Consider the following 19869-nt stretch of genomic DNA (forward strand, 5'->3'; position numbering starts at 1 on the left):
GCATATACAGTACCATGCAAAGGTTTGGGAAATATGCTGTAGAGGAGGCGGCTCTCCAAAAGACATTAGTTTTTATTCCTCAAAGTGCAGAAATAAAATTAAATAATTATTTGGTGTGTCCACCATTTGCCTATAAAACAGCATCAATTCTCCCAGGCACAGTATTAAGGATTTTGTGAGGATATGGTCCAGTATATGATTAATTATATGAAACAGGTGCTAGTGATCAAGACAACATGTGGGTTAAAACACAATAATTACAGCTGAAGTTTAAACTTCCCAGGGCCCTCCTTTCCCCCTTCATCTACATGCTAATGAAAAACCTTTCCATTTTTATGGCATACCTTTTCTTAGACCCAATGAGGTCATCTGTGCAATGCAGACAGCTCCTAGCTGCTGAATGGAACCAGCAGGGCACTGTACATAGCTTCCTGAAAACATCATAGCACCATGCCTCAGTACTCCTTTGAAGAGCCCTCAGCCCTGATGCAAGCAGTTGGCTGGCTTTCGAAAGAAGTCAAAATGACTTAATGGCTCGCTCATCCTGGAGAAGTGAGCTTTTTAAAGGAGAACTATGGGGTCAGTGTTTTTCTCATGGGGTCATAGTTCTCCTTAGGGTAACGGGAGAACACAAACTAGCATCCTCCCGTTACCCTAAGCTCAGTATACCGCGAGCTACAGCTCGCGGTATACTGAGACGCCGCAGCGGATCACGACTTAGATGACGGGATCCGCCCAGCTGCGTGACTGACAGCTGGCTCTGCCTATCTAGAGGGAGAGACAGCTGTACCCGCCCCCTCCCCCGTCCGTTCCGCCAGTCAGCGCTGGCAGATCAGAGCGGGGAGAGGGGAATCCAGCCCCTCCCACTGTCACGGCAGAGAGCCGTGACAGGATCGATAGGCGAGCGAACCCGGTATGTGTTCGCTCACCTCACGATCTACTGAGCCGACCTGTGACAGTCTCATTGTCACAGGTCGGCTAGAACTATGAGGTGAGTGAAAAGCGCTCACCTCATAGTTCTCCTTTAAGGAAGGCTGTATTTGCATGCAGACGTAACACCCACGTGTGCTAAGCCTCCATGATTTAAAGTACTTAAATCCAATAAATGAAAAGGACGGGGCCAGGGGCAGTCAGGCTGAGGAAGAAAGCAATAGAAGATGCTGGATGTCCACCAGCCAGGAAATGACATGTACTCTGATAGCAGCAGCTTCTAATGCACATTGGGAGAAGCTCACAATGAGTAGAGTACTTCCACTCCAGGAGAGGAGCCGGTACAACTGCACAAGACTGAAGAGACGGCTGGACTGCAGCTTTCATTCAGACAGAAGCGGTGCCATTGAATTCAATGCACCGCCACACCCCCTCCCACCCCAGAACGTGGGGCTATCGCTCTGGAACGCACACGTGGAAACAAGGCCAAGCAACTTGCCTACATAGAAAATCACAAGAAGTGGCATACAGAAAGATTGCAGCAGGTGCTCTAGAATATGGGTGTGCGGATGGAGGAATCTTCCATGCCCACTATCAGAATACCTGGAGCTGATTGGCAGACAATTTTCCACTTGGCTTCTTGGATTTTTCAATGCCCAATAGGGACCAATTCAGCAGGAAATTGGTGACATTCAATCCGTGTATGGCCAACTTTAGGGTTCATACTTTCTTCACCCTCCAGCCTAAGCGAGGATGACATGTCACTCCTTCCAACTAGATCCTGGAGAACACAACGTGCTATTTAAACAGACAAGGCATTCTGCTACAAGGTCTGCTTTAAGGCTTATGAATTTGTGCACTGGGACCCAAAGGATAAGATATGCCAGTCAGATTCCAGAGCATTAAAGAGAATTCCATACTTCGGAGACACAAAAGAAAGATGAAGTCCCAACAAATGTCACACTGTCTCCGGGAGAACTCCATTTGGACACAACTGTTCCTCCTTCCGTATTACAGACCGCAAATACCACCCTAAAAGATGCAACTAAAGCCAGAAGTTTTTTCGTTTGGGATTGAGGGGGAAGGTTTGGAATACTAAATTGTGACAAAAATGTATTTGTTTTTAACCTCTTGCCGTCCGCCCCTTAAGAAAAAACGGACGGACGTCGGACTCGCATCAGCGGGTTGCCGTCGCCAGACGGCATTTTTTTCCTGCTCACGCGCGCCCCCCTAGCGCGCGCGCACGGGCAGGAAAGACCCGCTTGTTACTACAGCTACTACGTTAACGGCTGTTTCACATACAACCGATCATCGGCTCTATAGCCACCGATCGGTTGTATGGCGTGAATTTCCGAGCACCCCCGCCCCCAATCGCAGTGCCGGCATCTCCCCCCTCCTGACCCCTCACCTTTAATCCCGGGATCCGCTAGCCCATCTGCGGCCCGGGAGGGCGTCAGGAGAAGGAGGGAGGGAGATCAGCTCCTTGCTGTTCTCCCTCTGTAGTGTGAATCCAGAAGTGATGTGTATTACATCACTTCCGCATTCACCTGTCAGTCATCTGGCTCCTACTGCCAGAGAGAAGAAGCTGATGAAGCAGATCTCCGCTTCATCAGCTTCTTTTGGGGTCTCCGCAATGAGAGCAATCATTTTAGGGCCATCAATCACTGATAACACTAAACTGATGAGCAGTAAAAGCTTTTAAAGCGTCGCCTATGGCCAATTTTGGGTAATGTAGTTTTTTTGAGGTTTCACGCGCATGCGCAATTTTAAGGCTATGTGTCCCCAAAAAAGGGTATAAAATTAATTTCAGTACAGCGTTGCATGACGGAATAAATGTCAGTCAAAGTACCGCAGCGCTGAATACTGAAAAATGGCCTGGATGGGAAGGGGGTTTAACACCGCGGATGTCAACTGGTTAATATAGAGTAGAGGGAAAGCTAGAACCCCAGACAGTGTTATACTGAAGTCTGTGTCCCTACTGCAGATGTTTCCCTCACTTTCTCTGGTCACTGGAAAATCAAGGCAATCTCTCGAATAGAACCCTGGATAGAAGTAAAAACCCGACAGGGGTTCTTATCTTTCATCATACCATCCATTTTTAGGGTGAACAATAAACTATACAAAAACCCCAAATTTTATGCATCATACAAAACTTAACCCCATGATAACTATGCATCTTCTTATATAAGGCATTAACATATAACACAACACATGCCACTGCATTTTACAAAATTCCCCCATAGCTTAGCATAGCTTAGTACCTGTTGTGGAGACACACACACACACACACACACACACACACACACACACACACACACACACACACACACACACACACACACACACACACACACACACACACACACACACACACACACACACACACTAGGGCCAATGTATGTTGGAACCAAATCTGCCACTAAGTTTCTGGTCTGGGGAACAGGACCCAGGGAAAGCCAGAGCCACACAAACCCCATGCAGACAATACATTTAAAGATTAAACTTAGATGGAAATTTTAACCCTAAATCTAAATATATTCCTCAAGAGCTACAAAGGATTTAAATTCCTATACAAACCTAGATATTACCTTGTAAAAGGAGCAGGGACATAAGCACTGTGCTGTACATATATAGCCTGTAGAGAGTAGAGCTGTGGGAGGGACCCAAGAGGCCCCACCCACTACAGGTTGCCTGCAGAAAACCACGAGAGGGGGCACAGACAAGACCAGTCCCCATGCATCAGTCAGCTGCTACAGCTTACAGTATTCACATGTATGGCTTGTGGTCATGTCAGTTTTGCAATGCCTCATTGGACCTCTAACTTCATCACAGCTGGAGGGCCGAACTTCGGCTACCCCGGCATGAGTGGTCAGCGCACACTTATCCTTTAAGCCCCTTTAAGGTGACATCACCGCTCCATTCTTGTGCACTGATGAATACTTACTGAGTTCTGATGGGTTTGACTGAGTTTACATCATACGATGGATGTCTACCTCTCCTGACCACACCTGCGCAGTACATCCCCAATGACTTCTAATGGATCAGCTCCCAGGCAAGAGACAAGAGGTAGACAAGCTCTACAGACATCAATGGGGATGTACTGCTCATGCACAGCCGGAGAAGACATTCACCAAAGGATGTAAACAAACAACATAGGCCGGGTCTGTCGGGACACAGTATTTATCTGTGCATGGGAAGGAGGGGAGCTGGATGGAGCGATGATGTCACCTTAAAAAGTGCAGTTGATTTAAAGTACACGTATCCTTTCAATGCAGGAGAAACTACATTTAAGGTACCTGGGAAGTGGGCTTAGCTGCATTTGGTTTCTAAATGGATCTTGGACGCGCAGGATTCTATGTTAAACTGAACGCACCTAAAACTAATGCCTGGTTTGAATTATAGTATTAAAGGCACGGGTGGGCAACTCCAGCTGTGCTTTAACTACAAATCCCATCATGGCTCTGCGAGTCACTTCTTTATCAGTCTCACAATAGGACTTGTAGTTCCACAACAGCTGGAGGGGTGGAGTTGCCCACCCCTGATTAAAGACTAAGTTCACCTTTTCACAAAAATGAATGAACAGCCCCACCTCCCCAATGTGATGCCCACACCAGCCGGTAATAGTGTGCTAACCAATGAGAAACACTGCAGAGCCGGGACCAGGTTCCGGAAATAAAAAGGACTTATTGATCAGCGCAGTCATGTGACTGTGCTGACCAATGAGCTTTTGCAATTTGAGAGCATTATTATTCCACACTGCAAGGCTGTCAATTATAGATCACTAAACCTTGGGCCAGATTAATAGCATCATGGGCCTGGTGGTGTTGTTGGGTTGCAAGGAAAGCAGCAGAGGTGGCTCTTTAATTAGGGGCCCCCCTAATATGCCTGATTAGAGAACCGCCGCCGCCAGATTGTGTTTGCCATTAGGCATAGAGGTGATCCGGGCCTATTTTCAGAGGGGGACCTGGAGCTTACGGACCAGTACCCCCTATGTTAATCCAGCCCCGACTACAGCAGCTGGTGGGGGCATCACTGTGTGGCCCTGGGGAGGTGGTTTTAAATTAATTTCTCCACCTCTCCAATTTACCCTTTAGAAATAATTTTATGCATTTGCGCTTAAGACGTTCTCTAAACGTTTATGTACACAGAGCCTCAGGCCCCGACTCACATGGGCGTTCTGTCAGTGTTTTTGGCACGTGGTCGACAGATCAAAAACAGACTAACTTCTTTTTATGGGTGGCCTAAAGTAAACAGAGGTCCATCCATTGACTTCCAGGTCCACTAAGGTTCGTTGGACCGAACGCAGTTAGCGGACCTGAAAGGATATACGTCTGTTTACATCCCACTGCTCATAGGGATTACATGGGGTTAATTTTTCCTTCACCGGTAGACGATACAGGGATCGGAAAGGACGTCATGTGATCAGGAGGGACATCGTGATGGGAAAGGACAGGACACGTGACATCTATTTCCACTCGGATCATTTACTGGATCCCGTTAGATGGAACGGAGGTGTCCGTGTGAAACAGGCCACACAATGGTAAAAAGTGGGAGTATCACCCTACTTGTGTTGATGGGAGATTGATTATCTATTGATTATGGAACCGCAGTATCGCTGCCGAATATCCTAAACCATGTCCACTCTGGCCATAGCCAGGAATCACAGCAGGAAATGATTGGAAAAACCGCCGTCTATGGGCAGCTTGTAAACATCCTGGTCACCTAGGGGACAGCCGAGGCCTAGTTCACCCATCTGCCCTTCATGCCCTCTAACGCACCCCTTCCGTATAGGAGGCAGCCATAACATACCCATCCCAAAAATTAACACCAATGAGCCCCTTGGGTCCACTTTGAGTCGTCCCACACCAACCCGCCGCCTTTCTGCCCTCCATCATGGCGCCCCGTGTACGAATGTCCTGCGTGACACAAGGCCGCCATTACTCCTCCCTCGCACCGTGTCGGACGGCTTCTCCTCAGCTCACCTACAACACGGGCCCGACCCAAGAACCACATCCCGCTAGCAAAATATGTACCGTGTAGGGAAAAGCGAAAACATAACACACCACCGGGGGTGTTTATAGGACACAAAACAAAAATAAATTGCTTGACTGACATTTCACTTCAGTTTGTTTTCTTTCGTTTATTTTTGGTGGGTTTTTATGACAGAAACTTAAAAAAAGCTTGGGGTGAGCAAAATAGTTTTTTGTTTTTTTAACAATCCCCAGCTTTATGTGAGGAGGCATAAAAAGAAACTAGAGCACCCCCCTTAAAACATACGCACAATGGGGGGGAAGTAATAAAAACTGCTCATGGCAACCAATCAGCGTCTCTCTTCAGTTAAGCTTTGAAAATGGGCAACTGCTCCAATTGTCTGCTCCGGTTTTGATAACCTTCCCCCTGTTGTGCGTATTCATCTAACAACAAAACGCATTAAAAGCGAAAATGTGGCCTTGTACTTCGTTACTGCATGCACCTGCGACATCGCATTACAGAAACGTGAATGAAACCCCACTGTCTGTGTCCCCATCGAGGAGATTTCCCCTCACTTCCTGAAACCCCTCTAAGAGCCTGTTCACACCGGGGCGGTTCGGCCGCGCGGATCTGCTGACACGAATGATCCCATACATTGCTATGGGGACCGCTCATGCGACCGCGATGGTCTGCGAGATCCGAACCGCCCCCTGCACTATTTTTGCTGTGCAGATCAGTGCGGTTTCCATACAGCTTTCAATGGAACCGCTCTGATCAGCGCGGTTTTTGGGCGTTTCAGCGCTGGTCCGCAACCACCCTGGTGTGAGTGGGCTCTCCTGATGGTTGCATATAATCATTCCATCGACCATTCGATGCAACTAAACTGACTCTTAAGCGGCACAGCGATGACGTAGTCAGGGGCCCTTGCGATTTTCGGTAGTTGCCCGCGAGCGATTGGCGACAGCTCGGTTGCAGTTCTAGGGTGTCAGCTGGGCGTTAAGGCCTGCTCACTGTGTTGCCGCATATATGCAATGCACTGGGGTCAAGGGGTTAAAAAACATATTTGTCGGGAGTCCTCCCAAATGAAAATGTTTACACCTCGCACTGCTCTACACAACGCATACAAGGAGCAGAACGCAGGAGACCGGGCCCTAAAACACACCGGTGTGAAAACATGAAGGGCTACAAGTCCTGTCAGGCTATTATTACGGTGTTCCGGGCAGTGTCACTGGGACAGGAAGTGGGAATAATGTGGGCTGGATATGGCACTCGGGGTGTGAACACAGCCTGAGGTACTATTATTAGTAGAGGGGGGTCAGTGTCCCCATTAGGTGCATTTCCTTTGTCTGGTGTAACTAGGACAGGAAGTCAGGAGAAATATCCCCATCAGGCTGACAGACAGCAGAACTCAAGAGGGGCTTCTAAACCCAACACCGTGCAGTGTGCTGGGACTTGTAGTTCTTCAGGGGAAGGAGGTATGGGGTGCAGCGTGCTGGGACTTGTAGTTCTTCACGGGAAGGAGGTGCAGTGTGCTGGGACTTGTAGTTCTTCAGGGGAAGGAGGTATGGAGGTGCAGTGTGCTGGGACTTGTAGTTCTTCAGGGGAAGGAGGTATGGAGGTGCAGTGTGCTGGGACTTGTAGTTCTTCAGGGGAAGGAGGTATGGAGGTGCAGTGTGCTGGGACTTGTAGTTCTTCAGGGGAAGGAGGTATGGAGGTGCGGGTATGGAGGTGCAGTGTGCTGGGACTTGTAGTTCTTCAGGGGAAGGAGGTATGGAGGTGCAGTGTGCTGGGACTTGTAGTTTCTCAGGGGAAGGAGGTATGGAGGTGCGGTGTGCTGGGACTTGTAGTTCTTCAGGGGAAGGAGGTATGGAGGTGCAGTGTGCTGGGACTTGTAGTTCTTCAGGGGACATATGGAGGTGCAGTGTGCTTGAATGTATGGTTCTGTAGAAGAAGGACATATGCAAATGTGTGCTGGGACCTCTTGTGCTACAATGGCAAGAGATATACAAATTCAGACTGCTGGATCTTGTAGTGCTTCAGAGACAGGAAATATGGGGGTACAGCATGCTGAGACTTGTGACTCTACAGACAGGAAATATGGGGGTACAGCATGCTGAGACTTGTGACTCTACAGACAGGAAATATGGGGGTACAGCATGCTGAGACTTGTGACTCTACAGACAGGAAATATGGGGGTACAGCATGCTGAGACTTGTGGTTCTACAGACAGGAAATATGGGGGCACAGCATGCTGGGACTTGTGGTTCTACAGAGGCAGGAGGTATACGAGTACACTTACCTGGAACATAGACAGGAGGTAGTATAGAGGTACAGTATGTTGATACTATATAGATGTAGAACATCTTCTGGTGACTACAGATGTCCAGGGGAGGTGACCCTAGATAACAGGAAATAACAGTTTGAAGTCTCCATTGGAAGCCCATATGACAGGGTGACAACACAAGTGCACATTTGGGAAACAGGGATAGGAGGGTTGTCATCCTACAACAGGAAGTGCCTGAACAAGGACCTCTATGGCAGGATTACCAGGTATTCATTTAATAAAAGCTGTAGATTTCATAAGATAAAAAAAAAACGACATTGCCATGTTAAAGATGAATGGGGGTCACACAAGGTTATAGCAGATGCATTGTATGATACAACAAAACAATGTAACAAACCTGAACAAATCCGCAGACATCGGCCATCCCTCAGCGTAGCAGCTGCACAAACAAAACACGGAGCTGCGCATGCGCGCCCGAGCCACGCTGTCCTCCCCTCCGCGCTGGTCACGTGCTCGGTGCTCGCAGACCCTGTCACGTGACCAGCGCTGGGTTCTCGGTGCCACAGTGACATCAGCGCCGGAAGTTCGGTAAGTGTCCGGGATCCGGGCCCTGCTTCCCCGGTCCATTCGTCCGCCCTGTTACCGCCCGGGCAGTTGCAGCTGGCGGATATCACTGATATTTGCCCTTGTTTACATCCGGCCTGCCAGACCCCGACCTCCCCCAGCCTGGGAGTCCGCCAGCTGTGTACTGCTTGGGACCTGGAATGGGACTATAGAGGTCCCTGTGTACTGTCTATAGCTGTCCTAGACGTCCCTGTGTACTGTCTATAGCGATCCTAGAGGTCCCTGTGTCCTGTCTACAGGGGTCCTAGAGGTCCCTGTGTCCTGTCTACAGGGGTCCTAGAGGTCCCTGTGTACTGTCTACAGGGGTCCTAGAGGTCCCTGTGTACTCTCTATAGAGGTCCCTGTGTCCTGTCTATAGGGGTCTTGGAGGTCCCTGTGTCCTGTCTATAAGGGTCCTAGAGGTTCCTGTGTCCTGTCTATAGGGGTCCTAGAGGTCCCTGTGTCCTGTCTATAGGGGTATTGGAGGTCCCTGTGTCCTGTCTATAGGGGTATTGGAGGTCCCTGTGTCCTGTCTATAGGGGTCTTGGAGGTCCCTGTGTCCTGTCTATAGGGGTATTGGAGGTCCCTGTGTCCTGTCTATAGGGGTATTGGAGGTCCCTGTGTCCTGTCTATAGGGGTCTTGGAGGTCCCTGTGTCCTGTCTATAGGGGTCTTGGAGGTCCCTGTGTCCTGTCTATAGGGGTCTTGGAGGTCCCTGTGTCCTGTCTATAGGGGTCTTGGAGGTCCCTGTGTCCTGTCTATAGGGGTCTTGGAGGTCCCTGTGTCCTGTCTATAGGGGTCTTGGAGGTCCCTGTGTCCTGTCTATAGGGGTCTTGGAGGTCCCTGTGTCCTGTCTATAGGGGTCTTGGAGGTCCCTGTGTCCTGTCTATAGGGGTCTTGGAGGTCCCTGTGTCCTGTCTATAGGGGTCTTGGAGGTCCCTGTGTCCTGTCTATAGGGGTCTTGGAGGTCCCTGTGTCCTGTCTATAGGGGTCCTAGAGGTCCCTGTGTACCGTCTACGGGGGTCCTAGAGGTCCCTGTCTACCGTCTATAGGGGTCCTAGAGGTCCCTGTGTCCTGTCTATAGAGGTCCCTGTGCCCCGTCTACGGGGGTCCTGGAGGTTCCTGTGTACCGTCTATGGGGGTCCTGGAGGTCCCTGTGTACTGTCTATGAGGGATCTAGAGGTCCCTGTGTCCCGCCTGTAGGGGTCCCTGTGTCCCGCCTGTAGGGGTCCCGCCTGTCCGCCTGTAGGGGTCCCTGCGTCCCGCCTGTAGGGGTCCCTGCGTCCCGCCTGTAGGGGTCCCTGTGTCCCGCCTGTAGGGGTCCCTGTGTCCCGCCTGTAGGGGTCCCGGATAGGGCTACATGTAATGGATATTTTGTAATCGTTTAGTTGGCCGATTATATTTTCGATTAATCGGATAACAAACATGAAATAATTCTCGTCCTTCATGTAAAATAAAATAGACGCATGGAGTGTTACAAACATAAAGTCCTCTTCAGAATAAATCGGCACGCACAACTGTTTGCAATCGCACTGCAATGCGATTGAGGTGTCATTGAAATGAATGGCTCCGTAACGCGCCTCCCCCGCAGCACAAAATGACTTTTTTTTCCCCGCTTTTATAATGTTTTGTTAATTGTAGTGTGGTCACATGACGCTGCATACAGGTGAAACTGGAATAATTAGAATATAGTGCAAAAGTTCATTTATTTCACTAATGCAAAGGCACTTTGGGGACATCCAAATTCTTTTGCAATGACCTTTTGAGGCTTTCCCTCCTTATGGATAGTGTCAATGATGGTTGTCAGGTCAGCAGTCTTTCCCATGATTCTGATTCCTACTGAACCAGACCGAGAGACCATTTAAAGCAGGGGTCTCAAACCTCCGGCCCTCCAGCTGTGGTGGAACTACACATCTCATGAGGCATTGCAAGATTCTCACAGCCACGACTCCCGAAGAGAGATGCATCATGGGATTTGTAGTTTCACCACAGCTGGAGGGCCTGAGGTTTGAGACCCCTGATTTAAAGGCTCAGGAACCCTTTGCAGGTGTTATGGCTTCATTAGCTGATTAGAGTGGGACACTTTGAGCCGAGAATATTGCACCTTTTCACAATATTCTCATTTTCTGAGATTGTGGATTTGGGGTTTTCATGAGCTGTAAGCCATAATCATCACAATGATGACAAATCACGGCTTGAACTATCTTGCTTTGCATGTAATGAGTCTATCTCATATATTAGTTTCACCTTTTAAGTTGCATTAGTGAAATAAATGAACTTTTGCACGATATTCTAATTATTCGAATATCGTGCATGTCTTCAGCCCGGGAATGACGGCTGCCCCTGGCAAGGTTCCACAGACGGCAGCTGAATGTAAATACAGCAGGGAGTGGGCGGGTGCAATAGCCAGCCTGCTATTGGCCATTTCAAATTGCCATAGCCAATAGCAGGCTGTCTATCGCTCCTGCCCACTGCTTGCTGTGCCCTCCTTCCAGCGTGACGGGGAGAGCGAGGGGATCCCACCAACCAATCCACAATGAGAATAGTTGACAACTATTCTCAATATCAATGAATCGATTAGTTGATTGCAGCCCTAGTCCCAGATGTTCCTGTGTACTGTCTATAGGCTCCCAGAGCTCCCTGTGTCCTGTCTATAGGCTCCCAGAGCTCCCTGTGTCCTGTCTATAGGCTCCCAGAGCTCCCCGTGTCCTGTCTATAGGCTCCCAGAGCTCCCCGTGTCCTGTCTATAGGCTCCCAGAGCTCCCCGTGTCCTGTCTATAGGCTCCCAGAGCTCCCCGTGTCCTGTCTATAGGCTCCCAGAGCTCCCCGTGTCCTGTCTATAGGCTCCCAGAGCTCCCCGTGTCCTGTCTATAGGCTCCCAGAGCTCCCCGTGTCCTGTCTATAGGCTCCCAGAGCTCCCCGTGTCCTGTCTATAGGCTCCCAGAGCTCCCCGTGTCCTGTCTATAGGCTCCCAGAGATCCCCGTGTCCTGTCTATAGGCTCCCAGAGATCCCCGTGTACTGTCTATAGGCTTCCAGAGCTCCCTGTGTCCTGTCTATAGGCTCCCAGAGATCCCCGTGTACTGTCTATAGGCTTCCAGAGCTCCCTGTGTCCTGTCTATAGGCTCCCAGAGATCCCCGTGTACTGTCTATAGGCTTCCAGAGCTCCCTGTGTACTGTCTATATGTGTCCTAGAGGTCTCTGGGGGGAATTTATCACAACTAAAGTAGACAGAATCCAGGTCATGGCTGCCATTCAGCTTCTCTCTTCAGTTTGTTCAGTTAAGGTTTGAAAATGAAATATAGAATCTGATTGGTTGTCATGTACAGGTGCTCTGGATTCGGTCTGCTCCAGTTGTACCGTCCATAGGGGTCCTAGAGCTCCCCGTGCACCGTCTATGGAGCTCCCCGTGCACTGTCTATTGGGGTCCTAGAGCTCCCCGTGCACTGTCTATTGGGGTCCTAGAGCTCCCTGTGTACTGTCTATAGAGCTCTCTGCGTACTGTCTATAGGGGTCCTAGAACTCCCTGTGTACTGTCTATAGAGCTCCCTGTGTACTGTCTATTGGGGTCCTAGAACTCCCTGTGTACTGTCTATAGAGCTCCCAGTGTACTGTTTATAGGGGTCCTAGAACTCCCTGTGTACTGTCTATAGAGCTCCCTGTGTACTGTCTATTGGGGTCCTAGAACTCCCTGTGTACTGTCTATTGGGGTCCTATAACTCCCTGTGTACTGTCTATTGGAGTCCTAGAACTCCCGGTGTACTGTCTATAAAGCTCCCTGTGTACTGTGTATTGGGGTACTAGAACTCCCTGTGTACTGTCTATAGAGCTCCCCGTTCACTGTCTATTGGGGTCCTCGAGCTCCCCGTGCACTGTCTACTGGGGTCCTAGAACTCCCTGTGTACTGTCTATATAGCTCCCTGTGTACTGTCTATTGGGGTCCTAGAACTCCCTATGTACTGTCTATTGGGGTCCTAGAACTCCCTGTGTACTGTCTATTGGGGTCCCTGTGTACTGTCTATTGGGGTCCCTGTGTACTGTCTATAGGGGTCCTAGAACTCCCTGTGTACTGTCTATAGAGCTCCCTGTGTACTGTCTATTGGGGTCCTAGAACTCCCTGTGTACTGTGTATTGGGGTTCTAGGGGCGGTGAGTATTGCAGCCTGAGTTCTGAGCAGCATATATTATACCTCCTGGGGGGACTACTTTAGAAAATTGTAGTTTCACCACCGCCGGGGAGCCGAGGTTGCCTCCCCCTGGCGTAGTGACTCTGCAGCAGTATCGCACTCTCACCTGAACCCCGAGCTCTGACGTATTTCCTTTTATTTCCTGCGAACAGCGAGAATGAGCTACTCAGAGAAGCCCGAGGAGATCACAAAGGACGAATGGATGGAAAAATTAAATAACTTGCACATCCAGAGGGCGGATATGAACCGACTCATCATGAACTACCTGGTGACAGGTGAGCAGTGAAGACCATGAAATGATGAAATAACAGCCTGTGCTGCAGTGTTTACCTTTTATTATGCAGCTGTCGCTTGCAGTACTTATGTTCTGACACTAGATGTCCTCAGTCTGATGGGCAGCGATATTCAAAGCCTAGGTGGTGCTGAACCCGCCCCCAGCCTGTGACTGGACAGTGAAAGGTGGAGGAGCAGCAGCAGACTGTTGAGCTCATTTATCTGTCACTCTGCTCTCTGCTCCTATCCGCATGCTCTTTGTTAGCACATGAACTGATTGGCACCTTCCCTCTCCCAGTTGGAGCTCTGGTACAGTGACACTGGTTTTTCCAGCCTGTTCACTGAACAGTTACAACTATGTATATAGGTGATGGGTACATTTGATTTTGTTTATTCTTTCTCTCCCTCCAGAAGGATTTAAGGAAGCGGCCGAGAAGTTTCGTTTGGAGTCTGGAATCGAGCCGAGTGTGGATTTGGAGAGCCTGGATGAAAGGATAAAGATTCGGGAGATGATCCTCAAAGGGCAGATTCAGGAAGCCATCGCTCTGATAAACTCTCTGCACCCGGAGCTCCTGGACACTCACCGCTACCTCTATTTCCACCTACAGGTCAGACTCGGGACTGCATGCAAACCTCTGTAGCTGTAGGCACTGCGGAGCAATTCATCTTCAATGTTTACAGCAGAAGTCATTCTCTCAGCCTTTCAGCATCCTTTCCTCCTCTCTCCTAGCAGTGACACGGCAGCTCAGTTCCTCCCCCCTCCTAGCAGTGACACGGCAGCTCAGTTCCTCCCCCCTCCTAGCAGAGACACCTCAGCTCCTCCTCTCTCCTAGCAGTGACAAAGCAGCTCAGTTCCTCCCCCCTCCTAGCAGTGACACGGCAGCTCAGTTCCTCCTCTCTCCTAGCAGTGACACAGCAGCTCAGTTCCTCCTCTCTCCTAGCAGTGACACCGCAGCTCAGTTCCTCCTCTCTCCTAGCAGTGACACCGCAGCTCAGTTCCTCCTCTCTCCTAGCAGTGACTCTACCCACCAGGCTTCAAAGCTCTAAGAACTCACAGGCCAGGTGTTTTGAGAAGGGGAGCAACTGAGAGATAACTTCAGTACCTCTGCTGTGAAATTTGTGGATGAATTACTCCACAGTGCCTGCAGCTACAAAGGTGAGAGGGTGGCTGTCACACTGCCTGCTGAGTTCCAGTGATTACACTGGGAGGACCACTATCTTCCAGTGTTATCTACAGGGCTGAGCTGAAGAAAGAGATGCTCCCTCCCCTCTTCCATGGCACATGACCTGATGGGGGACCCTCTGCTCCTCCCCAGCCTTGCTGATAGGGGGTTTGTTACAGTCTAATGTATTGTACGACTGTGTATTCTGTCGCAGAACTACAACTTGGCTTGGGAGGACTCATGTTGTGTGCCCTCAGAGCAGAGCATTCTGGGTAATGGGGCGGAATTCTGTGCAGAGGTCAATTGTCTTTCTTCTTGTTTGTTAAGCAACAACATCTCATAGAGCTGATCAGGCAGCGGGAGACGGAAGCGGCCTTGGAGTTTGCCCAGACCCAGCTGGCCGAGCAGGGGGAGGAGAGCCGGGAATGTCTGACGGAGATGGAGAGGACACTGGCACTGCTGGCATTTGATAACCCCGAGGACTCTCCATTTGGTGACCTACTTAACATGATGCAAAGACAGAAGGTACGTCCCGCTGGCAGTGGCTCTGCATTGTCAGTACACATTACAGTAAAGAGTTCCTTTGGGATCTGATTGGCGTTTTTTGGTTAGCTTAGCCATAGGTATACATAGCATGGGGTAGTCTGATGGCCCTGGAGCCATGTGACTACACAGGGTAGGTTTTCTAAGCCCTACCTGTTATAGATCATTGGGAAAGAGGGAGAAAGGCTGCCCATAGACATTAGATGGAGTCCAGCTTCCTAAATACCAGCAGCCGCTGGTTTATCCAGTGGAGCAGGGACTGGTAAAAGCTCTATAGCAGGGCTATGCAACTCTGGTCCTCCAGCTGTTGTGGAACTACAAGTCCCATGAGGCATTGCAAGTCTGACAATTACAGGCATAACTCCCAGAGGCAGCGGCATTATGGGATTTGCAGTCAAAGCACACCTTGAGTTGTCCCACCCCTGCTCTATAGGCACCTCTGAAAGTGGCTTTTCAGTGGTGTGCCCAGATGAGCCTCAGCAGGTGGCATCGTGTGCAGGCGCTTCATGCACATTAAATGCAGGTTTATAAGGGCCCATTTACAATTAAATCCCACACCCGCTGCATTTGCACGGAACCTTGTGAATTCAACCTTAAGGCCTCGTTCACACCTGAACGTTTTGTAGCGCGTTCTACGCTCGACGAACGCTCTACAAAACGCTCAAACATCTAAATCCCATTGTATTCAATGGGTCTGGTTCCCACCTTGGCGTATTTCAGCCTGTCCTTAACGCGCTACAAAACGGCCCACGCCTGAAAAGGTACATGTACTACTTTGGGCCTTTTTTGTTGCGCGTTTCCATTGGGACACAGCCAATTAGCCCTTGGAAACGCGCGTTTGTCGCACAATTTTTTTACTGCGAATCGCGGTAAAAAAAACGTGCAACAACCGCGCATATGCAATACGCCTAGGTGGGAACCAGGCCTTAAAAGGAAAAGGTGCGAGACTCCAATCAGGGGCCAGCATGACAGCTGAGCAAGTAGAAGTCAATGGCAGGTTGACCTTGTTATATGCCATCTACCTATACACTGCTCTTCAGCCAGCAGGGGGCAGCACAGGAAATGAGAATCAAAGTAAACACTGGCTCTATATGTAAAGCTGCTCGGTCAGTGTCCTCCCAGTCTAAAGGTGCCCATACACCTTACGACCATCGCAAGACTTTTGTCTTGCGATGGCCGTATGCTTATTGAAAGCTCGTACCATCTGCCCAACTTGGACGGGCAGATCGGACTTGCGATCATCGAAAGCCCACCCTGCTGAGGGGCGGGCTTCCGCTGACCGCAATGCAGAACGGGCAGTGTGCGCGTGCGCACACCGGCCCGTTCCGCAGCTATCGGACGAGCAGGCTAGAAACCCGCCGACAATCGTACGATTCTCGGCGGGTTTTCGAGCATGTTGGTTCGACAAAAGACGTGCGACCGTACAGTAGAAACGGTCGCACGTCTTCGTTCACACTGCTCGATTCTCGTACGATCGCGGGATTTCGCCCGATTCTCGTACGAGAATCGAGCAGTGTATAGGCACCTTAAGGCTTCAGCAGTGCATGTAATGTCATTGTCACTGCCAGCCTTAGACCACCAGGAACATGAATTGCATCACCAAATACACTTTTATAGGAAGTCCTTCTCCAGACTGGTCAGTTGTCCAGGATTCCTCTGTCCGGAGGAGAGGCATCAGTCAATGTCTGGTGGAGGGAAGCTCCCTTTAGGAAGTTAGGAGCGCTCTAGATTTCTGGAAGATCGGCAGGCTTTTTTTTTTTGTACTTGCATCTTTTTAAAGGGATAGCATATGGGGAAATGTGCATGCACTGCAGAGATGTAATGAATATGTTTGCTAGGAATGCACCCATACCAGTTTTTTGGTATCGAGTACCGATGTTCTTTTTTTGGGACTTGACGAAACCGGAAGTCCCATTAAGGAAGCCGGGCGGTGTGTAATGACTCGCCGCCCAGCTTCCCAAATTAGCCGGGACGCCGTCTCTATGCGCACTCGTCACCAGGTGAGGAGGAAGCATGGAGCCAGCTTTCTGACCAATCAGGAAGCCGGGCGGCGAGTCATTACACGGCGCCAGGCTTCCTGATTGGCCTGGGAATCCGGCTCCATGCTTCCTGGTGACGAGGGAGCATAGAGACGGCTTCCCGGCCAATCAGGAAGCCGGGCAGCGTGTAATGACTCGCTGCCCGGCTTCCTGATACCAGAAGTTCCAGCATCGGAAGCATTTGGGCGGGTACGAGTATTCGCCCAAATACTCGGTATCGGCACTGATACTAGTATCGGAATCAGTGCATCTCTAATGTTTCTCATTATTCCAAAATAACCTAAATCCTTCTCAATTGGAAAAAATAAACCGGGACACTGCATATGTTCTCCAGCCGCCTTTTAGCGATACACCTGTAACTTGGTTCAGCACCGGAGACAATGCAAACATCTGTGTGACATTTCCAGCAGTCATTGCCTTGTCGAGGTCATTGTGAGCTGATGACAAAGCTTAGCGTGCAACAAAAAACACCGTGGGCGTGCTCATTGCACCTCTCTGTGTAGTCTCGGTATTGTCTTTCCCTCTAATAATGGAGTAGGGCCAAGCCTTGCCAAGGTGGTGTCTGGTCTTTATGGATATTAAAGCCTGTCGCCAGGTGTGTCAGTCCCTCATAGCATATACTGTATACCACTGGCATTGCTGTGTTGAGCTGGGAGCGCGCTCAGTTGCAGCACTGTGACCACAATGTCACCGACAGCTTCCTGTCACCTAGCAATGATCAGGAATGGGTAGGACAGGCTGTGACAGTAAACACATGATCAGGAAGCCCATGTAACACCTCCAGGGTTACCATCTCTTAAAGGGCCAGCTGCCACCCTCCAGATCAGGTTATTGCTTCACTGTTTGTTTATTGCACGCTGGGCCTTCCCTATGATAAGGTAGCCCGAGGCTACCTTATGTGCGGAAGGGGGCGGCAGGCGGAGCAACTTGGCCACTCTGCTGCACAATGTTTGCAGTGTCCTTGCTGCCCCCTTTTTGGCATGAGCGTCCCAGGTTGCTAGGAGCTTGGTCAGCAGATGTATAAGGGCCATACACATCTCTTCACCCAGGTCTTAGCAGCCTGTGATGCGCTTGGCGGAGTCCTGCCAAGCTCCTGCCAACCAGTGATGTTACTGAATGCCAGGAGCCCGGTGGCACACCGGCTAGAACATCACAGGTTGCGGAGAGCTTGGCAGGAAGATGCAGAGCCTTTACACATCTCCCCATCCAGCTCTTAATGGCGTCACCCTCCACTAGCATCCCCCTCCCTCCCTTTGATTGTGCACCATCCTGAAACAGCCCTCCTCCTTGCCGCGGCAAAAAGGCTATGGATGTCCCTCAACTAAATTGTAGGGATGCACCAATACCGATACCAGTATCGCTGCTGATACTGAGTAGTTGGGCGAGTACTCGCCTAATGCTCTGATACCTTCCCTGATACCGGGACTTCTGGTCAGAGGAAGATTTCCTCTGACCGGCAGTGCTGTAGTGGAACATGGAGCCAGCTTCCCAGGCAATCAGGAAGCTGGCTTCATGCTGATTGGCTGGGAAGCCGGCTCTCTGGCTAATCAGGAAGCCATGCGGCGACTAATGACCCGCCTCCCGGCTTCCTGATTGGCTGGGAAATGTAACTCTCTGAAAGCATATTGCCTGTAAACACATTCAGCGTCACATTTTACCGATTTGCATCCTTCCAGGTGTGGAGCGAAGTCAACCAGGCCGTGCTAGACTACGAGAACCGCGAGTCCACGCCCAAGTTGGCCAAACTGCTCAAACTCCTCCTCTGGGCTCAGAACGAGCTAGATCAAAAGAAAGTCAAATACCCCAAGATGGCCGACCTCAGCAAAGGAACGGTAGAGGACCCCAAGTAACAGACAGAAGGGCCCGCATCCCTCGCAAAACCTCCTGCACCATCAGTCTGTGACTGCAACGTTTTCTATCAGTATGCCAACCTGGACACTTCCTGTTTTGTTTTTGTTTTTTGGGGTCTCTGACATCACTTCCTGTTTGCAGGAACAAGGGTCCAACGAAGAAGATTTTTGCGGGGAAAAAAAAAAGAAAGAAGTCAAACGGCTTATTTTTTGGGTGTTTTATACTAGTTCTAGGGTCAGGTTGGGTCCCGTCACCGAAGGGAAGACCCAACGACATGAAGTGTATTCCGCCGAGCAGAGGAATATGTCTTCTCTACAGAGAATATTCAACCCGCAGCACAGATAGTGTGAGGATCTACTAAATCTATATTTATTTATCCCTTTTTTATCACAGAGAGATGTACTGTATATATAGAGTGTGGCTTCTGTTGGCAGGCCGTCCCCATCTTTCTTATCATTAGTCCTTATTATAGTAGGCATAAAGTTATGGTTCACGGCGGCCTTCCATTGGCTACAATCCAGCCCTAGAATAGTTAAAGGGTCAGTCCACCCAAAAGTGTTATTTTAGTTGTAGGTGAACGGGCTGAATCAGCAACTTCCTTCTTATTTGTCTTAGATGCAGCAACAGTGAGATCCCCCAAGCGCAATTCCTGACTCTGTTCCTGCACACCTGGGAGTTTTGGGTGCCGCCCACCTTTTGTACGTCCCGGCTCCTTCTATTAAATCCCCCCTAATCTAAAATGGGTAGAAAGTGCAGCAGGGATGGTGGGAGGCCCTCATAATGGGTGGCATGGAGTATGGAGACACAATGGAGAGATAGAGGAAACGGCTAGATGGTTACTATACTAGTTTATCTCATATGGCAACCAATCAGATCCATCCGTGGTTGGGAGAAGGTGCTCATATAACAACCAAACAGATCCATCCGTGATTGGGAGAAGGCGCAGACCAACTGGTTGTGTCTTCAGACACTTGTGATTTATAAGCTTTAATGGTCACGGAGCTTCCATGTTGCATTCTGACACACGGG

At 49.9% G+C, this 19869-nt stretch overlaps 1 protein-coding gene across 1 annotated transcript; it reads left to right on the plus strand.

Moving 5' to 3' along the window:
* Nucleotides 1-8682: 8682 nt before the first annotated feature.
* GID8 (GID complex subunit 8 homolog) lies at nucleotides 8683-18967 on the plus strand. Its single transcript, XM_018559948.1, has 5 exons — nucleotides 8683-8773; nucleotides 13124-13246; nucleotides 13656-13852; nucleotides 14735-14932; nucleotides 18666-18967. The coding sequence occupies exons 2-5, from the start codon at nucleotides 13129-13131 to the stop codon at nucleotides 18837-18839; spliced, it is 687 nt and encodes a 228-aa protein (XP_018415450.1). The 5' UTR covers nucleotides 8683-8773; nucleotides 13124-13128; the 3' UTR covers nucleotides 18840-18967.
* The last annotated feature ends 902 nt before the right edge of the window (nucleotides 18968-19869 follow it).

Source organism: Nanorana parkeri, unplaced genomic scaffold, assembly GCF_000935625.1.
Source record: "Nanorana parkeri isolate BGI_ZX_2015 unplaced genomic scaffold, ASM93562v1 scaffold17, whole genome shotgun sequence".
Lineage (NCBI taxonomy): Eukaryota > Metazoa > Chordata > Amphibia > Anura > Dicroglossidae > Nanorana > Nanorana parkeri.